General features: G+C 41.4%; 1 protein-coding gene across 9 annotated transcripts in view; it reads left to right on the top strand.

The window, feature by feature from the left end:
• UIMC1 (ubiquitin interaction motif containing 1) overlaps window positions 1-20,696 on the top strand; it is a 230,674-nt gene extending 209,978 nt beyond the window's left edge. For 2 of the 9 annotated variants that reach the window (XR_013270846.1, XR_013270844.1), the window contains 3 exons: window positions 7,557-7,604; window positions 18,072-18,108; window positions 19,809-19,918. Coding sequence is in view for 3 of the 9 variants with exons in the window: in XM_077472483.1 (XP_077328609.1) it covers window positions 18,072-18,108; window positions 19,809-20,004 (233 nt within the window). In the remaining 6 variants the exon portion in view is untranslated. Of the gene's footprint in view, window positions 1-7,556; window positions 7,605-18,071; window positions 18,109-19,808 lie in introns of all 9 variants that reach the window. The other 7 variants (XR_013270848.1, XR_013270845.1, XM_077472483.1 and 4 more) reach the window with 5 other exon arrangements.
• The last annotated feature ends 5,951 nt before the right edge of the window (window positions 20,697-26,647 follow it).

The raw sequence follows: 26,647 nt of genomic DNA, 5'->3' as shown, positions 1-26,647 counted from the left end.
ATGAAAAGTGAAACAGAACTACAGTGCATTCATAAAGTATTTAGACCCACCCCCCCCCCCCCCCCCCTCCCTTCCTGTTTTGCAGTTTTTTTTATGTTGCAGCCTGATACTACAATTGTTTGAATTCTTTTTTTTTTTTTTTTCCTCACCAGTCTATTTTTTTTTACCCTATACTGACAAAGTGAAAACCTTTTAGAAATGTTTGCAAATCTCACATTGGCATAAGTATTCAGACTTTGCAACCAGACTTGAAATTTTAGTTTAGGTGCCTCCTATTTTTCTTGATCCTTGCTGAGATATTTCTACTCCTTGATTGGAGTCCACCTGTGTAAAATATTTAACTTGATTGAACATTATTTGGAAAGGCACACACCCCTCTATAAAGGCCTCACAGCTGACAATGCATACTGTATCAGAGCAAAAGCCATGATGTCAACGGAACTGCCAGCAGAGCTTAGACAGGGTTTTTGCAAGTCTCAGATCTGGGAGAGGCTGAAAATATTTCTGCTGCACCAAAGGTTCCCAAGAGCACAGTGGCCTCCATAATTCCCATATGGAGGAAGTTTGCCACAACCAGGACTCTTCCAAGAGCTGGTTGCCTGGCCAAACTGAGCAATCGAGGGAGAAACGCCTTAGTAATAGAAATGACTAAGAACCCGATAGTCACTCTGACTGAGCTCCAGAGATCCTGTGTGGAGATGGGACAAAGCTCCAGAAGGACAACCATCACTGCAACCCTCCACAGATCTGGGCTTTATGGCAGAATGGCTAGTTGGAAGCATCTCCTTCCGAAGAACTCTGCCTGTGAGGAACAACATTCCCTAGCCTGATGAAACCAAGATTGAACTGTTTGGTCTCAATTCTAAACATTGTCTGGAGGAAACCAGGGACCCCTCATCAGCTGCCCAATGCCATCCCTACAGTGAAGCATGGTAGTGGCAGCATCATGCTTTGAGGGTGTTTTTCAGCCATGAAAACCTGTTCCATGCTGCTCAGGGCCTCAGAATGGGCCAAAGGTTCACATTCCAACATGACAATGATCTCAAAGCGAAAGTAAACCCAAGGATTTAACCGTTTCAAAAAACAATTACATTCCCAGCATGAGAGCAGAAATGTAACGGTCACATTTATTTGTGTTCTCAACCAAACTGTCAAACCATCCAATGTCTGGTGTCATAACATGTGCAGCATCGTGACAGTTGAAGATTATACAGAGGCCAGAATGGTAGCTTCCTTGGCTGAAAACTATAGAGATTACTTCCACTTTAAAGACACAGGCAAGACAACACAGGAATGGCTTAGGGACAACTATCTGAATGTCCTAGAGTGGCCCAGCCAGATCCCTGACTTAAACCCTATCAATCATCTCTGGAGAGACCTGAAAATGTCTGTCCACCAATGGCCCCATCCAACCTGACTGAGCTTGAGAAGATTTCAAAGAATAGCAGAAAATCCTCCAATCCAGGTGTGCAAAGTTTGTTGCATCATAACCAAAAAGACTCAAGACTGTAATTGCTGCCAAAGGTGCTTCAATTAAGTACTGAGTAAAGGATCTGAATACCTAAGTACACGTGATAGTTGCGTGTTTTTTTTTTTCTTTTTAATAAATTCAGATATTTCTAAAATTCTGTTTTCACTTTGTCATTATGGGGCACTGAGTGTAGATCGGGGTAGGCAACCTTACAGAGGTGAATATCTACCTGAACAACATGGGAGAAGTTAAAGATCACCGGACAGATTGTCACCCATTGTCACCTCCTCACACCTGATTTAAACTTCTAATTGCTGTACTATCGTGATTCCATTGTGTGCATTGCACAGCAATCATGGGTTAAAATCAGGTGGTGAAGAGGCAACCTATTGCAACCTCGCCACCTGTCAAACAAGCTCTGATTTCTTTTCAGAGGAGCAACCGTGCCTGCTGTACTTGTAAATGAATCCTTAGGCCGCGTACGCACGGGCGGACTGTCTGTCCAACTTAGTCCGCTGAAACACATTTCAGCGGACAGTCCGCTCGTGTGTGGGCTTCAGCGGACTTTTTCAGCGGATAGTCTGGCGGACTAAGTATTTCGGAATGTTGGAAATACTGTCCGCTGGACTCGCATTTGGGCGGACAATCCGCCCGTGTGTGTGCCAGTCCGCCGTACTTTTGAAATGAGCGGACTTTTCCCGCCCGGAGAAAAGTCCGCTCATTTCGAGCAGGTAGGCGGGCCCGCGACGGATACGTCGCTGGCCCCGCCGCCTGGTATGGACTTAAAGGGGAACCCCAACGCCGAAAAAAATCGGCGTGGGGGTCCCCCCAAGTCCACAACAGACCCTTGTCCGAGCACGCTACCCGGCCGGCCAGGAAAGGGGGGCGAGCGAGCGCCCCCCCCCCTCCTGAGCCGTACCAGGCTGCGTGCCCTCAACATGGGGGGTGCCTTAGGGAAGGGGGGGCCACGCGGCCCCCCCACCCCAAAGTACCTTGTCCCCATGTTGATGAGGACAAGGGCCTCTTCCCGACAACCCTGGCCGTTGGTTGTCGGGGTCTGCGGGCGGGGGGCTTATCGGAATCCGGGAGCCCCCTTTAATAAGGGGGCCCCCGGATACCGGCCCCCCACCCTATGTGAATGAGTATGGGGTACAATGTACCCCTACCCATTCACCTGTGAAAAAAAGTACAAAAAAAAACACAACACAGGGTTAAAATATTTTATTGCACAGCTCCGGGGGTCTTCCGTCTTCGGGGGACTTCTCGCCGGACTCCTCCGCTATCTTCTTGTAGCTCTTTTGCTAGCGGAGGAGTCCGGCTTTCTTCCTCGCCGCTGGCCTCTTCTCCCGACTTCGGGGGTCTTGTCCCCCTTTTCGGTTCTTCTGCCGGGCCACCGCGCCTTCTTATAGCTCTTTTACAGGCGGTGGCCCGGTCTTCTGTCGCCGCCGCCACCACCTTCCGTTCTTCTTCTTCTTCTCCAGGAGATGTTGCCTCGACGCTCTCTCCGGCCGGAATGCCAGGGATGCGCTCTGCTGCCACTTATATAGGGACAATGGGGCGGTGTCACATGGCTTTATGTCACATGGGTTGGTCACATGGTGACCCCGCCCCCTTACGATGTCATAGTCCCCATGTGACATCAACCCATGTGACCAACCCATGTGACATAAAGCCATGTGACACCGCCCCATTGTCCCTATATAAGTGGCAGCGGAGCGCGTCCCTGGCATTCCGGCCGGAGAGAGCGTCGAGGCAACATCTCCTGGAGAAGAAGAAGAAGAACGGAAGGCGACGGCGGCGACAGAAGACCGGGCCACCGCCTGTAAAAGAGCTATAAGAAGGCGCGGTGGCCCGGCAGAAGAACCGAAGAGGGGGACAAGACCCCCGAAGTCGGGAGAAGAGGCCGGCGGCGTGGAAGAAATCCGGACTCCTCCGCTAGCAAAAGAGCTACAAGAAGATAGCGGAGGAGTCCGGCGAGAAGACCCCCGAAGACGGAAGACCCCCGGAGCTGTGCAATAAAATATTTTAACCCTGTGTTGTGTTTTTTTTGTACTTTTTTTCACAGGTGAATGGGTAGGGGTACATTGTACCCCATACTCATTCACATAGGGTGGGGAGCCGGTATCCGGGGGGCCCCCTTATTAAAGGGGGCTCCCGGATTCCGATAAGGCACCAAGGCACCCCCCCATGTTGAGGGCACGCGGCCTGGTACGGCTCAGGAGGGGGGAGCGCTCGCTCGCCCCCCTTTCCTGGCTGGCCGGGTAGCGTGCTCGGACAAGGTTTGTTGTGGACTTGGGGGGGACCCCCACGCCGATTTTTTTCGGCGTTGGGGTTCCCCTTTAAGTCCATACCAGGCGGCGGGGTCAGCGACGTCTCCTTCGCGGGCCCCGCCTACCTGGAGACGCGCTCGAAATGAGCGGACTTTCCTCCGCGTGTGTGGGCGAGTCCGTTCATTTCAAAAGTAGGGCGGATAGTATGGCGGACTTAGTCCGCCGTATTAGTCCGCTCAAAAAGTGCCGTGTGTGGGCAAGTCCGTTCATTCGAAAGTATGACGGACTGTCCGTCGGATTGTCTGACGGACTAAGTTGGCCAGACAGTCCGCCACGTGTGTACGCGACTTTAGTTGCATTTAGCAGTGGCACCCTTGGGGCTCGTTCATATGTAAAGTTGGGGGTGGTTGCGATCCCAATCCAAATTTGGTTTACACATGTCGCAGCAGGAATTAAGTACCCTGTTGCTTTTGGTGGGTGCAACCACCTGCCAATCGCAACACATTCAAGTAAATGGTGCCACTCTGCAAGCACCCCACAGCTTCATGCTTCTGATGGGTCCAAGGAGTTAAATCTGGCAGTGAGAAAGCAATACTATTATGCCCAGTGTACTGCTTCACATTGACCTGAAGATTTCTTCTTTCCTGCTTAGCTAGCCTCATTCTGAAGACTGCTATTTGGGTTAAGAGGTGGAGTTGGTATTACAGGAGCCAGTACTACAGAGGAGGCATTGGCCTATGCGGCTCTTGCTTTCTAATGCAGCTCCGTTACAAGTAGCCCCTCTGCATTGCACTCTGATGCTCTGGAATGGCGAGTCAACAAGCAAAGCCAGCAATCCTCCCGTCATCTGTCCATGATCTACTGGTTGCTGAACCCTGGTGTAGATTAATGAGAAAGCAATTAATTTAAACAACTGTAGCTTTAGGCTGCAATGTAACAACATTTTTAAAAAGTGAAGGGGGTCTAAATACTTTAGGAATGCACTGTAAACCCATGTAAAAGAAGAAAGCCAACTATCGCCGGGGCTAAATCCTGCAAGCCCTTTCACTGTACCAGGGGTCCTGCATGTGATAGACCATCGAGCGATAAATAACAGTATACTGCAAACTGTAAAGACTAAAACTTTGAACATAAATATTGATTATTTTAATGTAAATAAAGCTTAATGGCTATTCTTTCATTCCTGTGAGAGAGATGAGAAAAATGTCTCAGTCCACCAGGGAAATGTACTATAATTTAATGAAAACATCCTGGAGTGCTGAGCATTGTAATGGATGTTTAAGATGACTGAGTTTTCTTTCTTTCCACATGAGACCTTTTAATTTTGTTGCTCATTTTAGTTTAAACCAGACACTGTCATTTTGTGCTACTTGTGTTGTTTTTGTAGACCCTTGACCACAAGAATGTAGTAGAACCTCACTCATTACTAGCGATATAATTTCCCCAGTGAATGCTTGTTAATGAAAATCATTTTCACAGACTTTTCCTTCATTTATATTGAGGGAAAACAAGGACATAGCAGAGAGCCACTGTCATTACAAAAACTGTGTTTGGAAACCTGGCTTTTATTTTTCAGTTGTCACAGAGCACGATGGAATATAATAGGGCACAGCTTTGAACCGAACAGCCATCATAAGCAACAGATTTTACAAATGAATTTCAGAATTTAGGAAACTGCTCTAATCCTGTAAGCATGCTTATTGACAACTTGAAGGAGAATTTTAGTCAAGCATTGTGAGTTGGGGGGCTCGGTAATCAGAATATAGATATTACTTTATGACATCACAGAGCATTCCTGTGTACTGCCCACTGTACTTTTCTCAAGACCGTTGAGACATCATCTGACAGATAAAGGCTATTTGACTATTCATTTTAAGAATGTTATCCAATTGTAAAATGTTCAACCATCTGCACATTTGGATAATTTTGCTCTGTGAATATTCTCAGATCCTTTAGTAAACTAGCTCCAAACTGTAACAAGGCAGTCTTATTGGGGTAAAGAATACTTATTACAGTAAAAATAAACAGAGCACAATTTTGGGACTTTAAATGAAGCGAGCATCAAAGAGGTGCCCACCTCCATCCCTATCAATATATTAAAAATGGGGGGAGGGGGAAAGGGGAATAGGGTGGGACTTTAGATGAAGCACACAGCAAGTAAAAAAGTTGGTCAAGCGACTAGAAAATGACATTTATTCATATTTCATAATCCATAATCCACCATAAAACATTTTTGGCATCAAGCCTCTAACAAACATTTTGGGCATCAAACCTCTATAAGGTGGATCTTAAATAAACATACAAGGTATAAAAATGGATCGCAATCCGATAGATCTTAGCATTTGAAAAAAGCAGCAATGACAATGCATATAGTACACAGAGTGATAATAAATTATATTGAATACACTAAAAATCAAATAATGTCTTATTGTTCCATGATTAATGTAGAAATAAAAAATGATAAAGGCTCAACGCATTTCGCGGCACGACAACCGCTCATCAGAAGCAAAATCATGAAGTAAATTTAAAAAAATAAAATAAAAATGAACAAAAAATAAAATAAAGATTGAATAAGAAATATAAAAGGGAAGAGAAGTATAATTTTATAATTAATGAGAGCTATGCATCCAACTCATGTCTGCACCCACACACCAGCAGATTAGCATTGAGGATCGCCACAACATCGCAGAGCAAAACTCCCGGTCACCACAAAGGCCAGCATGGGCGATAACACCCACTTTGTTGATACACTAACATATACACATTATTAATATAAATTTATTTTTCAATTATTCTCACTTAGGCTCCCCTTTGGGAATTTCATTCACACTTCACACATGCACATTTTCACTTTGGAGATGCCTGCGGTGGGTGTTATCGCCCATGCTGGCCTTTGTGGTGACCGGGAGTTTTGCTCTGCGATGTTGTGGCGATCCTCGATGCTAATCTGCTGGTGTGTGGGTGCAGACATGAGTTGGATGCATAGCTCTCATTAATTATAAAATTATACTTCTCTTCCCTTTTATATTTCTTATTCAATTTTTATTTATTTTTTTGTTCATTTTTTTTTTTTTTTTTTTTTTTTTTTAGATTTACTTCATGATTTTGCTCCTGATGAGCGGTTGTTGTGCCGCGAAACGCGTTGAGCCTTTATCATTTTTTATTTCTACATTAATCATGGAACAATACGACATTATTTGATTTTTAGTGTATTCAATATAATTTATTATCACTCTGTGTACTATATGCATTAATTGTCATTGCTGCTTTTTTCAAATGTTAAGATCTATCGGATTGTGATACTTAATACAGTAGTTTCAGCATTGTAACAAAAATTAAGCACATTTTTACTTGCCTTTTATTCATCCAGACCTATTTAGAAGGGTTTGTGTCACTTGGCTCAATATGTGCTTTTGGCAACACCATTGCTAAAGTACAGCTACCCTAAGGTGCATGCAGAAACCTGTTTTAGTTTTCAGACTAATCCTGGATCCTTTGTAGAGCTAATCATAAATGGCAACTGTTTCAATTTATGAACTAGCTTTATAGCATGGTGCTTTAAAAAAAAATGCAGTCAAATCACTTTGTAAAGAAAATAGTTTGCTGGGGCCAGCTTGGGTCTTAAGTACAGGCTGTACCCAGGGCTTCCACTTCTTCCTACATTCAGATTAAGCCTAGTCTTCTCCTTACAATAAACCTCAACCCTGCCTTCCAGCTATCAAAAGCCAGAAATCTGAATGACAGGAAGTGGTCATAAGCTGTAAAGGTGAATGCCTGTGTGCAGACTGTAAATAAATACATTTTTTTATTTTCAGACGAATGACTACCAATCAGACTGCGGCCTGTGGGAGGCTCACAAAACGGTAATCAGAGGTGTACTAATTAAACACGTATCGCAGATTAAAAAGGAACATGAAAAACAGTTAGCCCTGCTTCTTACCAGAATCCGAAAACAAACATGCTCCCACCCCCTCTCTACAGCTTGAAATTTTGTCCCTCTGTAGACAAACTGTGGACTTACTACAGTATAAGGCCAAAGCAGCCCTGCGATTCTTTTTTTTTTTTTTTCCCCACTTCAGCGACATTTCCCGAGAGACTTATTTCAGCTTTACAGTTCAATTTGGTCCCTTCTCGTTTTCACATCATAGTGGTTTATTCAGTTATAATTTAATTATTTTAATTACATTTTTAATTACATACAATATAAAAAGAGACCTCCATAGATTATCCTATTATTACTAACCCCCCTTTCCCATTATTATTCCCTCCCACTCCCCTCCCCCCCCAGCCACCCCCATGTTCGTCTGATTCTATATCCCTTTCCTTTCTAACTCACGGACGTCTGCCCTTTTTCATCTTCTCCACATATTTATCAGAGGTCTTAAATTTTTCCCAACCTTCCCATATGCTGACATGATTTTCATATTGACCTTTGTCTCTGCTGCCCATGGATTCCATTTTCTTGTAATACTCTATTTGTTCAAACCATTCTTTTATACCTGGTTTTTCGCTCTTTAGCCAGTTTTTTGGGATCAACCTCTTTTCTGCATTCAGGAGTATTGGGATAATTGTTTTCATATATTGCTTCTTTGGCCTTTTGGAGTCATGGAACAAACTTATATATTATTTTCTATTTTCTCCTCCGTTATCTCCTGTATTAAGTTCACAACTTTTTGCCAGTATTCCTATATTTTCGGGCATTTCCAACATATATGTTATATTGATGCCGTTTGTTTACAGTTTCTCCGGCATAATGGTGATCCCTCCACTTGAAATTTATAGGTTCTCTCTGGGATCAGATACCATCTTGCTAAAAGTTTATAATTCATTTCTATGGTATTCATATCCCACGCATTATTATATCCAGCTCCTATCATTTTCTCCACTTGATAGTCATCTAATTTTAAGTCCATATCTTTTTCCCATTGGTCTATATATGGGGGTCTTCCTTGTCCTTCTAGATGTGTGAATACACTGTCAATTTTTGATATTCCATTTTACAATGGTATTTTTGTAAAGCAGAACTTTTCCAAGAAGATCAAATCTCCTCCATCCTGAATATGATGCGGGAGTGTTTTTTCTAAATTAGCTTTAACTGGAAGTAGTTCCATTCACTTATCTTCCACCTTTTAGACTCCATTATTTCTTTTCGAGTTTTCATCCTTTCCTTTGTGATGATATCTCTCAACTGTGGATTTCTGATTTCATGTGTAATAAAAATCTCATCTCCTGGTAAAAAAAAAATTTGTTAGTGAGGGCCATTAAAGGTGAGTTATATTCCCATTTTTTTTTCTCCGTGAACTATGTCCCAGATTTTAAAAACTTTTCTAGTCAAATCATGTGTTTCTGGAACTATTACTCTAAATTTACGTGGTATCCATATGTTTTTGTGCAAAGTGGTTCTACTTATTGTATTTTCTATTTCTACCCATTTATTTCATTTGTCCACTCCACCATACGTGCCAATACTACCGCTTTATAGTACCTTTTTATGTCTGGAGTTGCCAATCCTCCATGTTCCCTTTTCCACGTGATAAGTGCAAATTTTATTCTTTATTTTTTTTTGTTTTGCCAAATATATTTTATCATCGTATTTCTTACAGTCTTAAAAAAAAAAAACTCTGCGGAATCCTTATTGGTAACATTTGAAATTTGTACATTATTTGTGGAAGTATGATCATTTTAAACCTATTTATTCTTCCAATCCACGATATTGGTTGTGTGGCCATTTTTTTTATTTCTGCCTTTACCTCATTTATTAATGGAATGTAATTTGCGGGATATATTTTTTTAAACGTTGTTGTTAATTTAATTTACAGGTAATTTAATTCTTCTTTTACCCATGTAAATGGGAGTTCTCTTTGGAGTGTCCACACTTCCATTTGCTCTACTCCTATATTTAGTATTTCAGTTTTTATAGGATTTATTTTAAAATTTGAGAGTTCCCCATATTTTTTCACTTCTTTAATTATATTTGGGAGTGTCACCCCTGGGTTTATTGCGTACATCAGAACATCATCTGCGTATGCCGCAATTTTATGTGCTTTTTCTCTCACCCTCATCCCCCACCCCCTGATTATTTTGCAACGTCGCCAGGAAAGGTTCCATTGACAGGACATATAGGAGAGGCGAGAGCGGGCACCCCTGACGTGTTCCATTGTACATTCCAAACACAGGCGACAATCTCCCATTAACCTTCACCATTGCTGTTGAGCAGTTATACAAGTTTTTAACACATTTCATATATTTTGGGCTGGATTCTAAATGTATCCATCATGAACCCCCAGTCTACTCTGTCAAATGATTTTTTCTGCATCTATAGACAGAAGTAGAGCTGGGGGTTCACCGGACTTTACCTAGCATCAATAATGTTTTTATGCTGTTATCCCTTCCTACTCTGCCCGGCACGAATCCCATCTGATCTGCATTCACCAAATATGGTATTCGTTTTTTTAGTCTAGTAGCCAAGATCTTTGCGCATTTTATGTCTGCATTTAGTAGCACAATAGGCCTGTAGCTGAAGCACTTTTCCCTCTTTAGGTATGATTTGTAATATGCGCTAATAGTGATTCTCTTCTTACTACTTCATCCTCTCCTATCTTATTCAGGTATTCATATATCCTTGGGATCAGGGATTCGGATTTTCTTTTATAATATTTAATCATAAAGTTGTCTGGCCCTGGGCTTTTTCCAGATGGGGTTTCTTTCATAGCTAGTTTAATTTCCTCTTGTTGTTATCCTTTTTTTCTAGTTCTTCCTTTTGCTCAGGTTGGATTTTTGGTAACTTGGCTTCTCTTAAATATTTTCCTATCTCGCGTTTGTTCTTCTTGATGTGACTCCTGATTTTTTTATTGAATATAATGCACTGTAATATTGTTGGAAAGCTACTGCAATTTCTGATGTCTTATTCACTAGCTCTCTTTTTTAGTTTTTAATCTTCTCTCTATAATTTATAGACTTTTTTTCTTTACTAAATTTGCAACATATTTTCCTGGTCCCATTTATATCTCTCTTGAACCACTCTATTCAACTCCCGACTTTCTTCTTGGTCCATCAAGGTCTTTAATTGTTCTCTTTTTATAATTAAACATCTATATACGTTTCTTTTTCTGCTTGTTTTTTATGTCTTTGTTCCAATTCATGTAGTTCTTTTATAATTTTCGTCATGTTTTTCCTTCTTTCTTGTTGTTTTCCTGCCCTAATGGATATCAATTTGCCTCTTATGATGGCTTTATGAGCCTCCCAGAACGGTGCTTTTGAAAATTTTAGGTTTATCATTTTGTTCAAAATATTTTTCAATCTCTTCCTTTATTGTTCTTTCCACTTCGTTATCTTCCAGTAAATCTTCATTTATTCTCCACGTCCCTTTTCCCATAGGTTCCCCATGTAATTTCATTCTCAAAGACACTGGAGCATGGTCTGAAGCAGTTATTATTCCTATTTTTGTTTCTATTATTTCCTCCAAAATTCTATGTTCAGTCATAATATAATCTAACCGGGAATATGTGCAGTGTACTGCAGAGTAAAATGTGAATTTTTTTGTGCTTGGATGTTGAATTCGCCATGGATCCACTAATTGATGTTCGTATAATTTTATTTTTATTTTTCGAAGTTGCCTTGTGTCTCTATCTAATTTATGATTTATAGAAAAAGTGAAGTCCCCTGCTAATATTTACCCTGCCTGAATTCCATCAGCTCTTTCAATATTCCCACTAGATATTTTTTAGCGTTTGTATTGGGGCAATATACATTAGCGAGCGTATATTTTATATTCTGTGTAGACCCCAATAAAAAGAGGAAATGTCCCTCTGGGTCCACTTTTCTTCTTTCTATTAATAAACAAATTATTTTCCCTGAAGCCTATAGCCACTCCCTTTGCCCTTCTAATTGGCGAATCTCCATAATAACATGTTGGTATATTTTTTGAGTACAGTTTCACTCTTGAGTAATGTGTGTCTCCTGGAGAAATATAATTTCAGCAAAACTCCTTTCTAATTCTCGTAGAATTGTGTCTCTTCCTGGGTGAACTTAGTCCCTGCACATTATAGGTCAAGATTTTTATGTCATTCTTATCCTCCATCCCTCTCTAATCCCCGTGCATCCCCCCAGACTGCCCCCCATCCCCCAATAGGGGGTACCGGTGGGGGCTGCCGCGGCGACACATGGGGCATCTTCAAACCGTACCAGGCAGATAAATCCGTAAAAAAAATTTTTTTTCCTTTTTTAAGATGAACCTCTTCCCTCACAATCTTTTACCCCTCCCTTCCCTCCCTGTCCCCTCCCTTCCCTCCCTGTCCCCTCCCTTCCCTCCCTTCCCTCCCTGTCCCCTCCCCCCTGGTGTTGTTTTTGACCTCATGGTCATTCGAACAGGTTAATATTTTATTCTTAGGGGCACCTCCTTGTCCCCCCTGCTCTTCCTAAGCTGAGGTGGAAATATATTTGACACTCTAGGCCCGTCCTATCAATTCCAAGATGGATGGCCCCTATTCACTCCGTACCTTCCCATCTTCTCTCCCTGCCTGTTCCATTCTCATGCCCCCCCCCCACTCTTCCCCCACCTCGTTCCTACCCCCCAAGATCTATTATTTTATTTAGCCTATGGATCTAGTTTCTTGAGACCAATTGCCATTGTAATTATTCTTGTATCCTTGCTGATTCTTGTCTATAATTTAAATCCCTGGAGTTTTCTTGTATTGGGATTTCCAATCTTGTACAAAAGTCAGGTATTTCTTCTATAAATCTTAGTCTAGCTGATTGTCCATTTTTCCTAGCTATCAAACTTGCAGGAAAGCCCCAATTATATTGAATTTCTTGTTCTTGTAAAATGTTCAATAGGGGTTTCAGCATTCTCCTTCTCAGCGTTTCTTGTGATAAATCCTGGAAGAGTTGTATCATTTTTTTCCCATACTTAATTGGTGTTTTTTTCTTCATATTTCTCCAAATTAGTTTTTTGTTTTTTTTTTTCCTCCCAGTTTTTAAATCGGACAATTATATCTCTCGGAATTTCCATTGGGAGCCCTTGTTGACTTCTTAGTCTATGTACTCTTTCAATTTTTATAACGTTTGTTTCTTCTTTTCCCAAAATGGGATTAAAAATCTTCTTTATTACTTTTGGGAGATCTTCCTCTTGAGTAGATTCGTGGAGACCTCGAATTCTCAAGTTTTTCCTTCGAGCCCCGGTTTCTTGGTCTTCTATTCTATAGGCCTGCTCCTGTTGTTCCTTTTTTAATGTATTTATTTCTCTTGTTCTGATCGGGGTTCTAAGAGTAAGCTAGTCTCTACTGTTCTGACCCTTTTTTTCCTTAGAATCCATTTGTCGCCCTTTTACTGTTTTGTTGTCTTTCACCCTCTCCCTCTCCTTGCGTTCAGTATTTATTCATAGGGCAGGGATGTAAGCTAGGTCGGGGCGATTTAGCAGCCGCTCCTCCTCTTGTTGTTTTACCCCACATTGGAGGTAGGGGAAGAGACCAAAAAGAAAAAAAAAGGGGAAACCCCGCATGCACACTGTCCTTGCACCAATCTATTCGACAGCGCGTGCGGCTATAGACTATAATTTTAGCAAAAAACTGAGGGGACAGTAGTCTCATATATTGTATTGTATTGTATCATGGAATATATAAATCCAGCGTATGTATCTCCAGCTATATCTGTGAACAAAATCCCATGGATGTCTTATACATAAATTCAATTTTAACGTTAACTTTATTTATTTTTCTGTCCTTTCCTCCTTCACCTCCCCTCCCTCCATCTACTTTGTCACTCTCCTTATTTCTTCCTTTTTTTTCTCTCTTCTCCTTTTCCTCCCCCTTTTCTTCACTCAGGCTATTTCTCCTTACTGAAAATCTCAGACGGATTTACTTATTTACGTGTCATAATCAGCATATTACAGTATCTTTATATTCTTTTAAATGTATTGAGAGCCAAAAGCTTTACTTATCTTTAGGAATCCAAAGCAAGGTGGGGGGGCATCTCTCCTCCTTGCTCCCGCCTCTCTGCTTCCTCTCCATTCAAAGCTATTCGTGCCTTTCCATCCCTTCCGATATTCTCTCCACTTCTCCCTCCCGTGGCCACACACAGAGCGCCACTCCGGCCGCACACCGCCCAGCACACCACAGCTGGGCGGCGGGACTCCTCCGAGCGCCTGGTCTCCAAGCGCAGCTCGTCCACACCGGCTCACAACGCCGCAGTCCCGCTCAATCCTCCAGTCTAGGACCAAGGGGGACACCGACCGGAGCGACGACGGAGGTACGAGGGCGAGGGGGGATCGAGAAAGGGGGGCCAGCTTCAAATACTTTCTCCCTCCATCTCCCCACAGGCAGGGAGAGAGTTCAGATGATCCTTACGGCGTGCCGCACGGCAGCACTATTGTTAGACTCCTCCCTCGCAGCCCTGCAATTCTGTTGTAAATTAGGATATGAATCGGGCAATAAATGTGTGAAGACGCTGGCTAGATCAGTCAGAGACCAGTTAACCACGTACATATCCCAAGTCAGGTCCCCAAATGGCCACAAAGCTGTCTTACCCAAGCAGCACAGGTTGGTCACCACTTCAAACTTCAATGGAGGACTACATTTCCTCGTCCCAGCTCCCTCAGCACCCCTCTGACGTCCAGGAGGAACTAGAGTCCCCCATAACGTTAGAGAAACTCCAGTAAGCGGTAGGTGGAATGAAACCAGGGAAAACTTACCTTGTGGCAGCTACAGACCAATCTCGCTCCTAAACATAGACTTCAAGCTATTTACAAAGATCTTAGTAACTCGTTTAGCACAACAGTTACAAGGAATAGTCCATGTAGACCAAGTGGGATTTATGCCAGGTATAATACAACCAAAGTACTTATCCAGATTCACATAGCCTCCACGATGCCCTGTGTCTTTCTTAGCACAAATGCTGAGAAAGCGTTTGATCATGTTACCTGGACTTATGATCTCAGTTCTCCGCCATATAGGATTTTGAGACAATATGATACAATAGATCACTAAATTTTATCCCAATCCGACAGCCCAAGTCAAAACCAACGGAATCCTCTCAGACCCTTTCTCCTTTATGAATGACACAAGACAGGGATGCCCATTAATCCCCCCTTTTCTTCTCCCTATCTTTGGAACCATTTCTCTGCAAAATCCGCTTAAACCCATCTGAGCGTATGCTGATGACCTTCCTTTTTCTTTGGCAAATCCTGCAGTATCACTTCCCAACCTTCTCTGAGAATTAGAGCTCTATGGGGCACTCTCCAACTTGAAAATACATTTTTATAAGTCAGAAGCTATGGGAATCAAGGTCACCCCTACCCTTTTAGCATCCTTAAAATCCAGCTTTAAGTTTAAATGGACAGACTGCAATAAAATATTTAGACACCTATATCCCCTGCAAGTTAGCACCTATATCCCCTGCATATTCACCGACGGACACAGCTCCTCTCTCTTTTTTTTTTTCAATTTTTTGATAAAAACACAGTACCTTTTAAAGTTAATGCATTGTTGCATTACCTTCCGCAGGTTTTTTGTGCTGTTGTGGGTAGTCACTCCTGTTGAGGGTAGCCTGATTTTGTGGTGGACTTTTCCACGCACACTTTTTTTTTGTGGGTAAAGTTTTACTAGTTTCCCACTTGCCATGGTGGATGAAGTTTTATGCTGTTTTCCCACCCTCGTTTGGCACTGCTTGGGGACGTCCCAATGGCTAAGAGAGGATCTGTGTCGGTCAGTGAATATAAGAGAAAATAGGATTTTTTTGTACTCGCCGTAAAATCATTTTCTCTGTAATTCACCGATCGACACAGCACCCGCCCCTCCTTTTATCTTTACGTTATACTGCTTGTTGCCGTACTGAGGTCTGCTGGCAGACAGGAGGGTTGATACCTAAGGGACCGTCCCTGGGCGAAACTGAGAGTTTTGAGTGTTGTATTACAACTTTTTGCCTAGTATTCTCCTAGAGGTGAGGTATACAACCCAAAGGCTAAGAAAGGAGCTGTGTCGGTCGATGAATTACAGAGAAAAGGATTTTACGGTGAGTTAAAAAAAAATCCTACTTTTCCACCTTTGCTGACTAAAACTCGCATCTTGTTAGAGAGTTGGCATAAAGGATTGCGCTTGTGGTTTGCAAGTTTCAACCTCTTAAAAATGTATATCCTTCCAAAATATCTCTTATTCCAAGCCCTACCAATAAAGATACCTTCTTACTACTTTAAGCAAGTGCACTCCCTTTTCATTAAATTCATTTGGGCACAAAAAAGACCTTGCCTTCCCCGATGATAACTTTCACTTCCCAAACAGTATGATGGATTGGCACTGCCCGATGTCCATAAATATTATCAGGCAACCCACCTTGGCAGATTATTGACTGGTGCCGGCATTAGAAAGCTAAACTTTGGGAGCAACTAGAACAGGCTCAAACCGACATCCTGTTAAAAGGCTCCTTGTGGTGTTTCAATAACTTACCACCGGTATTAAAAGCACTCACCCTGTTCGGCACCACACTTAGTATATTTTCAGGAACCGTCTTTTAAGCTTCCCTCTCTACCCATGACTCCCCACTTTTCCCAACCTTGGGGAATCCGGTATTCTCCCCTGACCTTGGATGCCCTGAATTTAAGACCCTACTCCCATTGGGTCAGACTCAAGCTTCCCATTTTCTAGAATCGGCCCATTGGTCCTCTATAACTTCGCTGATGAGTGACACTGGCCCCTTCAAGTGTCCTTTTTGGAATGCTCTACAACTACGCCATTTTCTATGCTCCATCCCAAACCCCCAGCGATCTAACCATCGCTTAACATCTTTTGAAGACTACTGTTTGGATAATGGGACTCTGACACAGGTACTGTCTAAAACGTATAATTTACTGAATACTCCCTCTGACCAAACAGACCTACCATTCATGCAAAAATTATAAACTGAGTTAAACCGTTCATTTACATCAACCCAACAAAAACACATTCTTAGATTCTCATTGAAGTTGTCCATATGTACAAAAATTCAGGAGACCAACTATAAAATTTTGACAAGGTGGTATCATACCCCTCATTTGTTACACAAGTACTGTCCCAATACTGCCGACCAATGTTGGGAGGTACCAGGTAAACAGAGGAACGCTACTCCATATATTTTGATCCTGCCCCAAACTGAAGCACTTTTGGACTGTAGTCCGAAACGTTGCTCAAAAAATTTATGGAGCACAAGATTCCTGACAATCCTGCTTTCTTCCTACTACACATTTCCACAATCCCCACAAGACACTATAAAAAATTGATTATACAACACTTCTTAAAGGGGTTGTAAAGGTTCATTTTTTATTTTCTATATAGGTTCCTTTAAGCTAGTGCATTGTTGGTTCACTTACCTTTTCCTTCGATTTCCCTTCTAAATGTTTTTTTTTTTTCTTTGTCTGAATTTCTCACTTCCTGTTCCTCCTCAGTAAGCTGTTCTGGCTGACTAAACACCGCTCGGATGATGGTGTGAAGTTTACTGAGGAGAAACAGGAAGTGAGAAATTCAGACAAAGAAAAAAAACATTTAGAAGGGAAATCGAAGGAAAAGGTAAGTGAACCAACAATGTACTAACTTAAAGGAACCATCTAGAAAATAAAAAACTAAGCTTTACAACCCCTTTTAAGTCCTGTATTCATCTAGTTTGGAAAAAACAAATGCCACTAACTATTGCAACTTGGCTTCACAAAGTAGAGGACCTAAATAAAATGGAAGACATGACATGGCACAGCATAAGCGTAAAAAGACCTGGAGGCTCTGGAATCTATTTATACTTTCTGAAGAAGGTACGGTCCTATTCAGATAATAAATGTATTATTCACAGGACGTTTGGATTGAACACCTTTCCCATGGGATCCACTGAATTCTGAAACCTCTCCAAACTCCACCCCTGTCTATTTTTTACTCCTTTCTTTTCTTGACCTATATAATTCTGTCTCCACTTTTGTCTCTGAAAAAAGGAAAGGGGATTGGGTAGTTCCATACTTTACCTTACTTAGTGGTTACTTTTCACAGTTTTATCTCTAACAAAATAAAATAAGGAAACCTTCATTGGACATACCCTTTATTGTTACCTATATGGAACTTCGATGCCCCAGCACATTGTTGTAGTTGTTGGACATATTGTAAATGATGTGATATGTTTATTTGATATAATATTTTCTATTGTGAATAAAATGTGGGTTTATGAGTGTCCCAATTTTTTGGGGGATTGGGGTTGCAAACTATGCTATTTGTTTTCATTTGACATCAGACAAAGCTTTTACTAATTTGATAAAGTTGTTTATATACTCATTAATTTTTAATAAAAAAATGATTTTTTCTCTTTTTTTTTTTTTTTTTTTTTAGATGAAAACAATAGTGCCTTAGACTTTTCAGGTATGAGGTTAGTAAGCAGTTTTTTTTAACACTTACTGTTTTTGGTCTTGGAATGTTCTCTAATCATTATTTTTTTGTGCAATTCAAATGTTTTTCTGATTTTTGAGGAGAACCTGTACCGTGTTGCCAATAATTATGATAATTGCTGCTAATTTCCAGCAAAATGTAGCCCATAACTTTCATAATGCCAGCAGCAAGTAATTTTGCTCTGAAATTATTGAAAAAATTACTATATTGCAGCTTATGTTTTCTAAGATGTAGGAGTTGTATATGCAGACATCGGATGTGGAAGCTTATTAAGCGACTTTGTGATTCCTGCCTTGTTGAACTCTGTCAGGCAGGTTTTTTAATATGCCGCGTGCACACGATCAAACAATCGGGGTGGAAAAGTCCGGCAAACTCAAGTCCGCCAGACAATCCCCCCGTGTGTAGCCTCCGGCATACTTTTTTGACCCGAAAGTACGGCGGACTTAGAAAGTAGTTTTGCACTCCAATCTTCCCGCCAGACTCGCATTTCGGCGGACAATCCGGCCATGTGTATGCCAGTCCGCCGTACTTATGAAATGAGCAGACTTTTCCCGCCTGGAGAAAAGTCTGCTCATTTCGAGCGGGTCTCCAGGTAGGCGGGGCCCGCGAAAGAGGCATTGCTGGCCCCGCCACCTGGTATGGACTTAAAGGGGAACCCCAACGCCGAAAAAAATTGGTGTGGGGGTCCCCCCCAGGTCCACATCAGACCCTTGTCCGAGCACGCTACCCAGCCGGCCAGGAAAGGGGGGGACGAGCGACCGCCCCCCCCTCCTGAGCCGTACCAGGCCACGTGCCCTCAACATGGGGGGTGCCTTGGGGGAAGGGGGGGCCGCGCGGACAAGGGTCTGATGTGGACCTGGGGGGGAGCCCACGCCGATTTTTTTCGGCGTTGGGGTTCCCCTTTAAGTCCATACCATGTGGCGGGGCCTGCGACATCTCCTTCGCGGGCCCCGCCTACCTGGAGACGCGCTCGAAATGAGCGGACTTTCCTCCGCGTGTGTGGACGAGTCCGTTCATTTCAAAAGTAGGGCGGATAGTAAGGCGGACTTAGTACGCCGTATTAGTCCGCTGAAAAAGTGCTGTGTGTGGGCAAGTAGCTCGTTCGGAAAGTCCGACGGACAGTCTGGCCGGAAGTCCGTCGGATAGTCCGCTACCTGTGTACGCGGCATTACAGACACTGTTTCGGCTTGTGTATTGCTAAGTTATATGGTTCAGTGTAACATTTTTGAGAGCAGAACTGGCAAAATATTAGGAATGTGTATTTTTGGTGACCTAAGGCAGGCTAGTCAAAGATTGATCCAGCCTTGACTAATGACTGTATGATTATTGGCTGGGAACACAGCATTTTTTGGTGGGTTATATAACAATAACTACACTGAACCTCAGTTATAAAAGTTACGACTTGCCTTAGGCCCCATATGAAGCAGTCCGATTATATTTGTAAAATATATGTAGTGTGAACAAAAGAAGCCCATTGGTATTTTCTTGATAATTTTTTTTTTTAGTGCTTCGTTAGTAAGGTTTGGCCCCATTTTGAATGTAGTATAGCCATAGATATTTTCTATAAGGTTTATGTTTGTGCCTTATTATTAACTTCCTTAAGGTCCCCAGTTATATATCTCTATTTAGTACTAATTTCATGAAGACTTACAAGTAACATTTCTGCATTTTTCTATTTAGCCCTCCTAGAGAAGAGCAAGCTGGTAGTTTCAGTTCAAGTCATCTGTCCATTAGTGATTCACCTATAAGATCATTTGTGTCCATCTCGGAGGCTAAAGATTGCCTGGTAGACTTCAAGAAGCAGTTAAGCCGTCCACCTAAACATCAGCCAAACAAAAAAAGACCTCAGCACAGAGGGAAGAGAAGAAGGATGTGAATTTTCAAGCCTGGAACAAAGTGCACCTGTTTTGTAGGAAATTATATGATGAGGTGACCTAAAAGTGCAAATCTCAACAAAACTTTCTCTTTTATACTACATAGATTGGGGAAAATTCAAAACCTCTGTCAGGTTTTTACTCCTCTGTATCCCCATTAGGGATATTTCCTTACCCTTGCCTCATATTGGTAGTGATTATAGGTACAGGAACTGAGTGGAAATATCCCCAATGACAATAACAACTTGAGAGAGATTCTAACCCTTATTAAAAGCTAATAACTTATTTTGATGGGGTTAAAGGTTAAAGCCCAGCTACAACTTTAAGCCAGCCATAGATGGACCACAATTTCAATCCATCTATGGACAGACCGCATGTACTGAAATTTTTGATCCATCTATGGACGGGCCAGTTGTACTGAAGTCGATCTATCTGTCACTCCGAGGGATCTGAATCTCGTTCAAAAACTTCTGTTTGAGCCAATTGGAGACATTCTTTATAGCCCTCACCATTGCAATAGGGGTGTCTGAACTGAAAGGGGTTGTAAAGGTAAATGTTTTTTCACCTTAATGCATTCTATGCATTAAGGTGAAAAAACATCTCACACTGCCGGCGCCCCCAGTCCCCCCGTTTTACTTACCTGACCCCTCGAAAATCCCGCGCTCGCCCCCGCCGTCCTCTTCGCCGCTCAGCCTGGCCGCTGATTGGATGGATTGAAAGCAGCGCAGCCATTGGCTCGCGCTGCTGTCAATCACATCCAATGACGCAGCGCGCCGGGGGGCGGGGCCTTGTGATACAGCGAGCGGCTATAGCCGCCGGCTGTATCACGGGAGCGCGCCCGCAGTGCTTCTCACCAATGCGAAGGAGCTCGCATTAACGTGAGAAGCACCTGCGGGAGGAAGCTGAGACAGCCGCCGAGGGACCCCAGAAGAGCAGGTTCGGGGCCACTCTGTGCAAAACGAGCTGCACAGTGGAGGTAAGTATGACATGTTTGTTATTTTAAAAAAATAAAAAATTTTACTTTACAACCCCTTGAAGGCTTCAAGAACCCTTTTTAATTTTATATAGGAAAGTGGTGTTGAGGCACAGGACTTCCTTTTTGCCTAATGCAGTTCTGCCTTGCACTTAAACCAGGACATTGTTCTCCTGTCCCTCTATCAAGGTTCTTGTTTACCAAAAGTAAAATTCCCTCCATTGTCTGGACGTTTTTCAGGCAGTTAATCTATCTCTCAGGCACTGCTCTTTGTAATCCCAGATGATCCCCTTATATCTCTAGGTAACTTGACAGACCATCATACAAACTCTGTTTACCCTATTCCTGTCAAGGTGTACTCCTCTACTAGATCTGTGAGTACTTCTTGTTCTTTTTAGCAGCAAGGGGTTTTTTCTTAGTTTGCAGGGTCACCATCTGGTCTTCTGTTTTCTTTTTCTAAATTCTACCAAGCAAATATTCATACCTCATCTGATGCCAACTTCAGTTAGATCCTTCAGGTGGTTATTTGAGCTGCAGTTAGTATACAGATTTTTTTCTATTGTTTTTTCATAGGTCTTTTTCTTTGTTGCTATGTTCCTCCTCGCCCTGTTGGACTGCTTTTGGACTTCCCAAGAGTCTAAGAATTCCAGTGTCCCTTAATAGATCAGAAATAAATGTAAAAAAGAAAAAAAAGTTTTCACTATAAACACGTAGGGGAGGGACTCAAGTCCCATCCCTCTGTATTTTGGTACTACTTTAATGTTGTGGGCAGAGTTATCCTTTGCTGGCTGTTCGGTTTTTTTTTTTTTTCCAGTGTCTGTTTTTCCTGTATGGCACCTTATAACCTAACAATATAGGAATTCCAGTGTCCCTCAATGGACATGGAAAGGATTTTACAGTGAGTACAAAGGTTTATTATCTCAGATTGGCTTCCAATGCGTCCAGGAGACATGGGTGGCTCAGAATCCCACAAGAATTCTCTCTTGTAATAGGCTACCATGCATTCTAGTGGTATTTTAATTGTCCAGCTCTCCCTTGAGGCATGCCAAGTTCATCTGGAAGTTTCCAAAGCTGGACTGGGGTATATCTTTTTTTGTACTTTATGGCTATTTTTAAACCATTTGCTTTTGGAATGTGTGTGTGGTGGTGGGGAAGGGGGTTCTGTGACTAGAATAGATCTTCTGTTTGGAAGGTCTGCTTTAATATCTCTGATATTATCTGTGATATATCTGTGATGCAATAAATTATCAGAAATTTAGGGCTTTCTGTATGCAGATTTACTTGATTCACGATTCCAGTAACAAATATTTAGATCTATGTGGAACATACCTATCTGTACAGGAGAATTATTTCCATCTTGTAATATATGTGTGTGTATATATATATATATATATATATATATATATGTGTGTGTGTGTGTATATATATATATATATATATATATATATATATATATATAATTTCAGTTTTTCTTAGAGCCATGTAATAAGAAAGTTATGAGCTTTCAGACTTTAGTTCAAGTATTCTATGCCTTTTTTCAAAGTGCCTTGATATGTATATATGTAATATATATATATATAGCTGTGTTTTATTTTTATTGTCACATACATTTTTTTACATTTATGACATTGTACAGAAGTAAGTAAAATACAATTAAACACCAGCTGTTTCATTTCAGCACTGTCTTAATTATTTTTGGCATCAGAGGAATCTGATGGGGGAAAGGTTGGGCACGTTCAGACCTTTTTGCTTCATATCTGTTTTATGAGCTATACAGTGCTCAGCATAAATGAGTACACCTCAACAGATTATTCAGAAAACCTTTACTTTGCTTTCAGAATCAACATTTTCTATGGGACACTATAGTACAAAATAGTCCTACAAATGCGTGCCATTGATTGCAAACAAGATTTGTTAATTTGCACACGAAAAAATGTCTATGAGCTATAACACACTGTGTAAGTGTATATGGAAAATTAAGCTTTTAAATACAATTTTTGCAGATATATTCAGGTTGGTCACGTGACTCCTGGCCGCTGTTCTACTCCAATCCAGGGCTACAGTAGGAGCCGAGATCTGACTTCAGTCAAGAGGTCACATGACTACTGTGCTGGCCGCTTGGCTCCTCCCACTGTAGCCCTTAGATGGGGAGGAGAGTGGCCAGAGTCACCTGACCACTCTTAAGATAAAAGATATTTAGAAGCTTAATTTTACACATACACAGTGTGTTATAGCTCAATACAAGAGAGGGTCTGGCTGGCAGTATTTTTTTGTTTAAATTAATACTAATAGCGGCAGGAGGGGAGGGGCAGCTCACACTGACACACACACAGAGCGCACAGACAGGGAGAGAGGACAAAAGAGCTGCAGATGATGGAGGCACCTAAACTGACCACGGTGTCAGGGCTCAGCAGCCCTGATATACCATGGTCTGTTTACATAGGAGTGGGCAGAAACTCAGGATCAGCCAGGTATTTCAAGGAACAGGGTTCATTTTTTAACAAGAATTCAACTACAGGTGAGTCTAATTATTTGTTAAACAGGTGTCCAGCAGATAGTTGATTATAAAAGGGAAGTTACTTAAAAAAGAAAACCCCTTCCCATTTCATGCTGTCAGCAATGACCCCGCATGAAAGAGAAATGTCACAAGGCCTGAGAAAGAAAATAATTTCTTTACACAAGAAAGGTGAAGGCTACAAGAATATCAGCAAAGCTTTACTTATTAATCAGAATACTGTAGCAAAAGTGATACAAAATTTACCAAAGATGGAACTGCAACCATCTCGCAGACATCCAGACCGTCCACGGAAGAACACATTGACAGGAGCGTCTTCTGATGAAAAGGGTTGAAGAAAATCACCATGCAAGTTCGCTGCAGTTAGCTAAAGAAGTAGAAAGCCAAACTGGGGTGGTTGTTTCCCATGACATGAAGGAAGCCTCTCCTAAAGCCCATGCACAAAAAAAGCTCACCTTGAATTTGCCAGGGCCCATGCTGAAAAAGAAGTTGTCTATTGGGACTCTACTCTGGAGTGATGAGACCAAGATAAATGTTTTTGGAACTGATAGCTTCAAAACTGTACAAAGAAAAATGCATATTGCCTACAGTGAAATATAGTGGTGGTTGTGTCCTTCTGTGGGGCTGCATTAATGCTGCTGTGGTCAGGGAGCTAAATTTAATTAATGGTATCATGAATTCATAGATGTACTGCTCTATTTTGAAAGAGAAGATGCTACCATCACTCTGTGCACTTGGTCATCATGCACTTTGATCCAAAACGCACATCTAAGGACAGTGTTGCATTTCTGAAGAACGTGGTAAATTGAGTACTGTCCATGATACTTTTTTTATTTGCACTAACATACAATTTTTCAGGACAAGCTTTCGGGGTATGTCCCCTTCTTCAAAGTCCAAGCAGTACTGATATACAAATTTTTAAGCAGAATGTAAAAAAGAAAAGTCACACACAAATGGGACCTTCAATATCATGGGATCTTACAACTGTACCTCCAGAAATGTTGTGTACCTCATCCAATGCAAAAGGTGCAGCAAAGGATCTTCTGTTGGTGAAACAGGACCGAAGTGGCAAGTGAGGATGAATTTACACAGACATACCATCAAGGAACATAAATAAGACAGTTTCTGCACACCTGTGGGACATCACTTCTCACAACCAGACCACACAGTAGAAGACCTCAATGTTTTAGTTCTTAAAAGGAATTTCAGAACTATCCAGGAAAGGAAAACCTTTTTGAACTAAGAATGATAATTCTTTTTGACCCAAAAAATAATGGCCTGAAATTAGATATAGGTTTCCTTACCCATTATACTAAAGTTTTACGACCCCCCCCTCTGTGAGTAGAATTCCCCCCCCCCCCCCTCCATTCTATAGCTCTCCCTCTGTCTTATCTCACTAACTCTGTTTCTATCTTTATTACCATTGATTTGTATGTGTTTGTTTTTCTCTTTTTTTTCCTCTCTTCTTTCCCTCTGAGATATATATATATATATTTTTTTTTTTAACATTCTGCTTAAAAATGTGTAAATCAGTACTGCTTGGAACTTGAACAAGGGGGACATACCCCAAAAGCTTGTCCTGAAAAATTGTATGTTAGTGAAAATAAAAAAAGTATCACGGACAGTACTCAATTTTTCTCAGTCACAATTGCACTAATAGGGCTACAATCACATCAAGTATGAAGAATGGGGTGAAAGGGATGCAGTGGCCAAGTATGTCTCCTGATTTGAACCCAATTGACCACCTATGGAAAATTATGAAAAGACAAGTTGAACATTACTCTCCATCCAGCATCCAGGCTCCAAAAGAGGTAATTCTAAAATAATGGAAAAAGATGTTGCAATATGTCGTCAACTTGTTCATTCAATGCAAAGAAGAATGGTGTTGTCCTTACAAATCACGGGGGTCATACAAAATACTAGATGTAGTCTTTTTGTTGTGCGGTGTATTCATTTTTGCATCAACTAATATGAGTAAAACTGAAGATTTTGTAACCCAAGTTATATTATTAACCTTACTTTCATGTAATGAGCTAAACAAATGTTCTATAAAACTCAGTTTTGAAAAAAAGATTGGGGAAAATGGTCTTGTGTTCATCAAGATATTGATTAAAATCTTACTTTTCAAAATCTGTACTCGTTTATGCTGAGCACTGTATATTGCTGTTGCCATTTGCTGATTGCCATCTTAAAATGCTATACTGACTGCCTTTTGACTCCTTAGCTTTCACGACTTTGAAGTGACTAAGTCACTACCTGCTGTCCATCTCTTTCCACAACTTCCTGAACACCCTGCATGCGTTGCAGCTTCTCCTCTGCTGTCTGCTATGAATTGCTAAGGACTGTGTCCTTGGTTCCTTGCTGCCTGTACTGGCTGTGCCTCCTGACACTCCTCATCTCATCATCTCTGCAGTTCAAAAGACAGGTTCTGTGAAATGTGTGACACAGCAGTGCCTACTCAAAGGACAAAATTTGAAAATATGTACCACAAATTAACAATCTTCAAGACAATTCAGTTTAATGGGAGTAAGCTAAAAATAATTGATATTCAATGTGCAAAATTAATATGTGATTTTAACATTTGACCGCAGATATACTTTAACCACTTCCTGACTGGCTCACATACATATACTGCGGCAGGATGGCAGCCCTGCACAAACCGCCGTACAGGTACATCAGCAGGCTCTTAACCACTTCAGCTCCGAAAGGATTTACCCCCTTCCTGACCAGAGTACTTTTTGCGATTCGGCCCTGCGTCGCTTTAACTGACAATTGCACAGTCATGCGACGTGGCTCCCAATCAAAATTGACGTCCTTTTTTTCCCACAAATAGAGCTTTCTTTTGGTGGTATTTGATCACCCCTGTGGTTTTTATTTTTTGTGCTATAAACAAAAAAAACGTTAATTTTGAAAAGCATTATTTTTAACTTTTTGCTATAATAAATATCCCCCGAAAAATAATAAAAAAGATTTTTTTTCCTCAGTTTAGGCCGATACGTATTCTTCTACATAGTTTTGGTAAAAAAAAAATCGAAATAAGCGATTGGTTTGCACAAAAGTTATAGCGTTTACAAAATAGGGGATAGTTTTATAGCATTTTTATTAATTATTTTTTTTAAATGGTAGCGATTAGCGATTTTTATCGAGACATGGTGGA

The sequence above is a fragment of the Lithobates pipiens genome, unplaced genomic scaffold (assembly GCF_037356315.1).
Source record: "Lithobates pipiens isolate NorthernLeopardFrog02 unplaced genomic scaffold, aLitPip1_a1.2 Scaffold_8, whole genome shotgun sequence".
Taxonomy (NCBI): Eukaryota; Metazoa; Chordata; class Amphibia; order Anura; family Ranidae; genus Lithobates; species Lithobates pipiens.
Note: the sequence above shows the minus strand (reverse complement) of the source record. Positions and strands in the feature narration are given on the sequence as shown.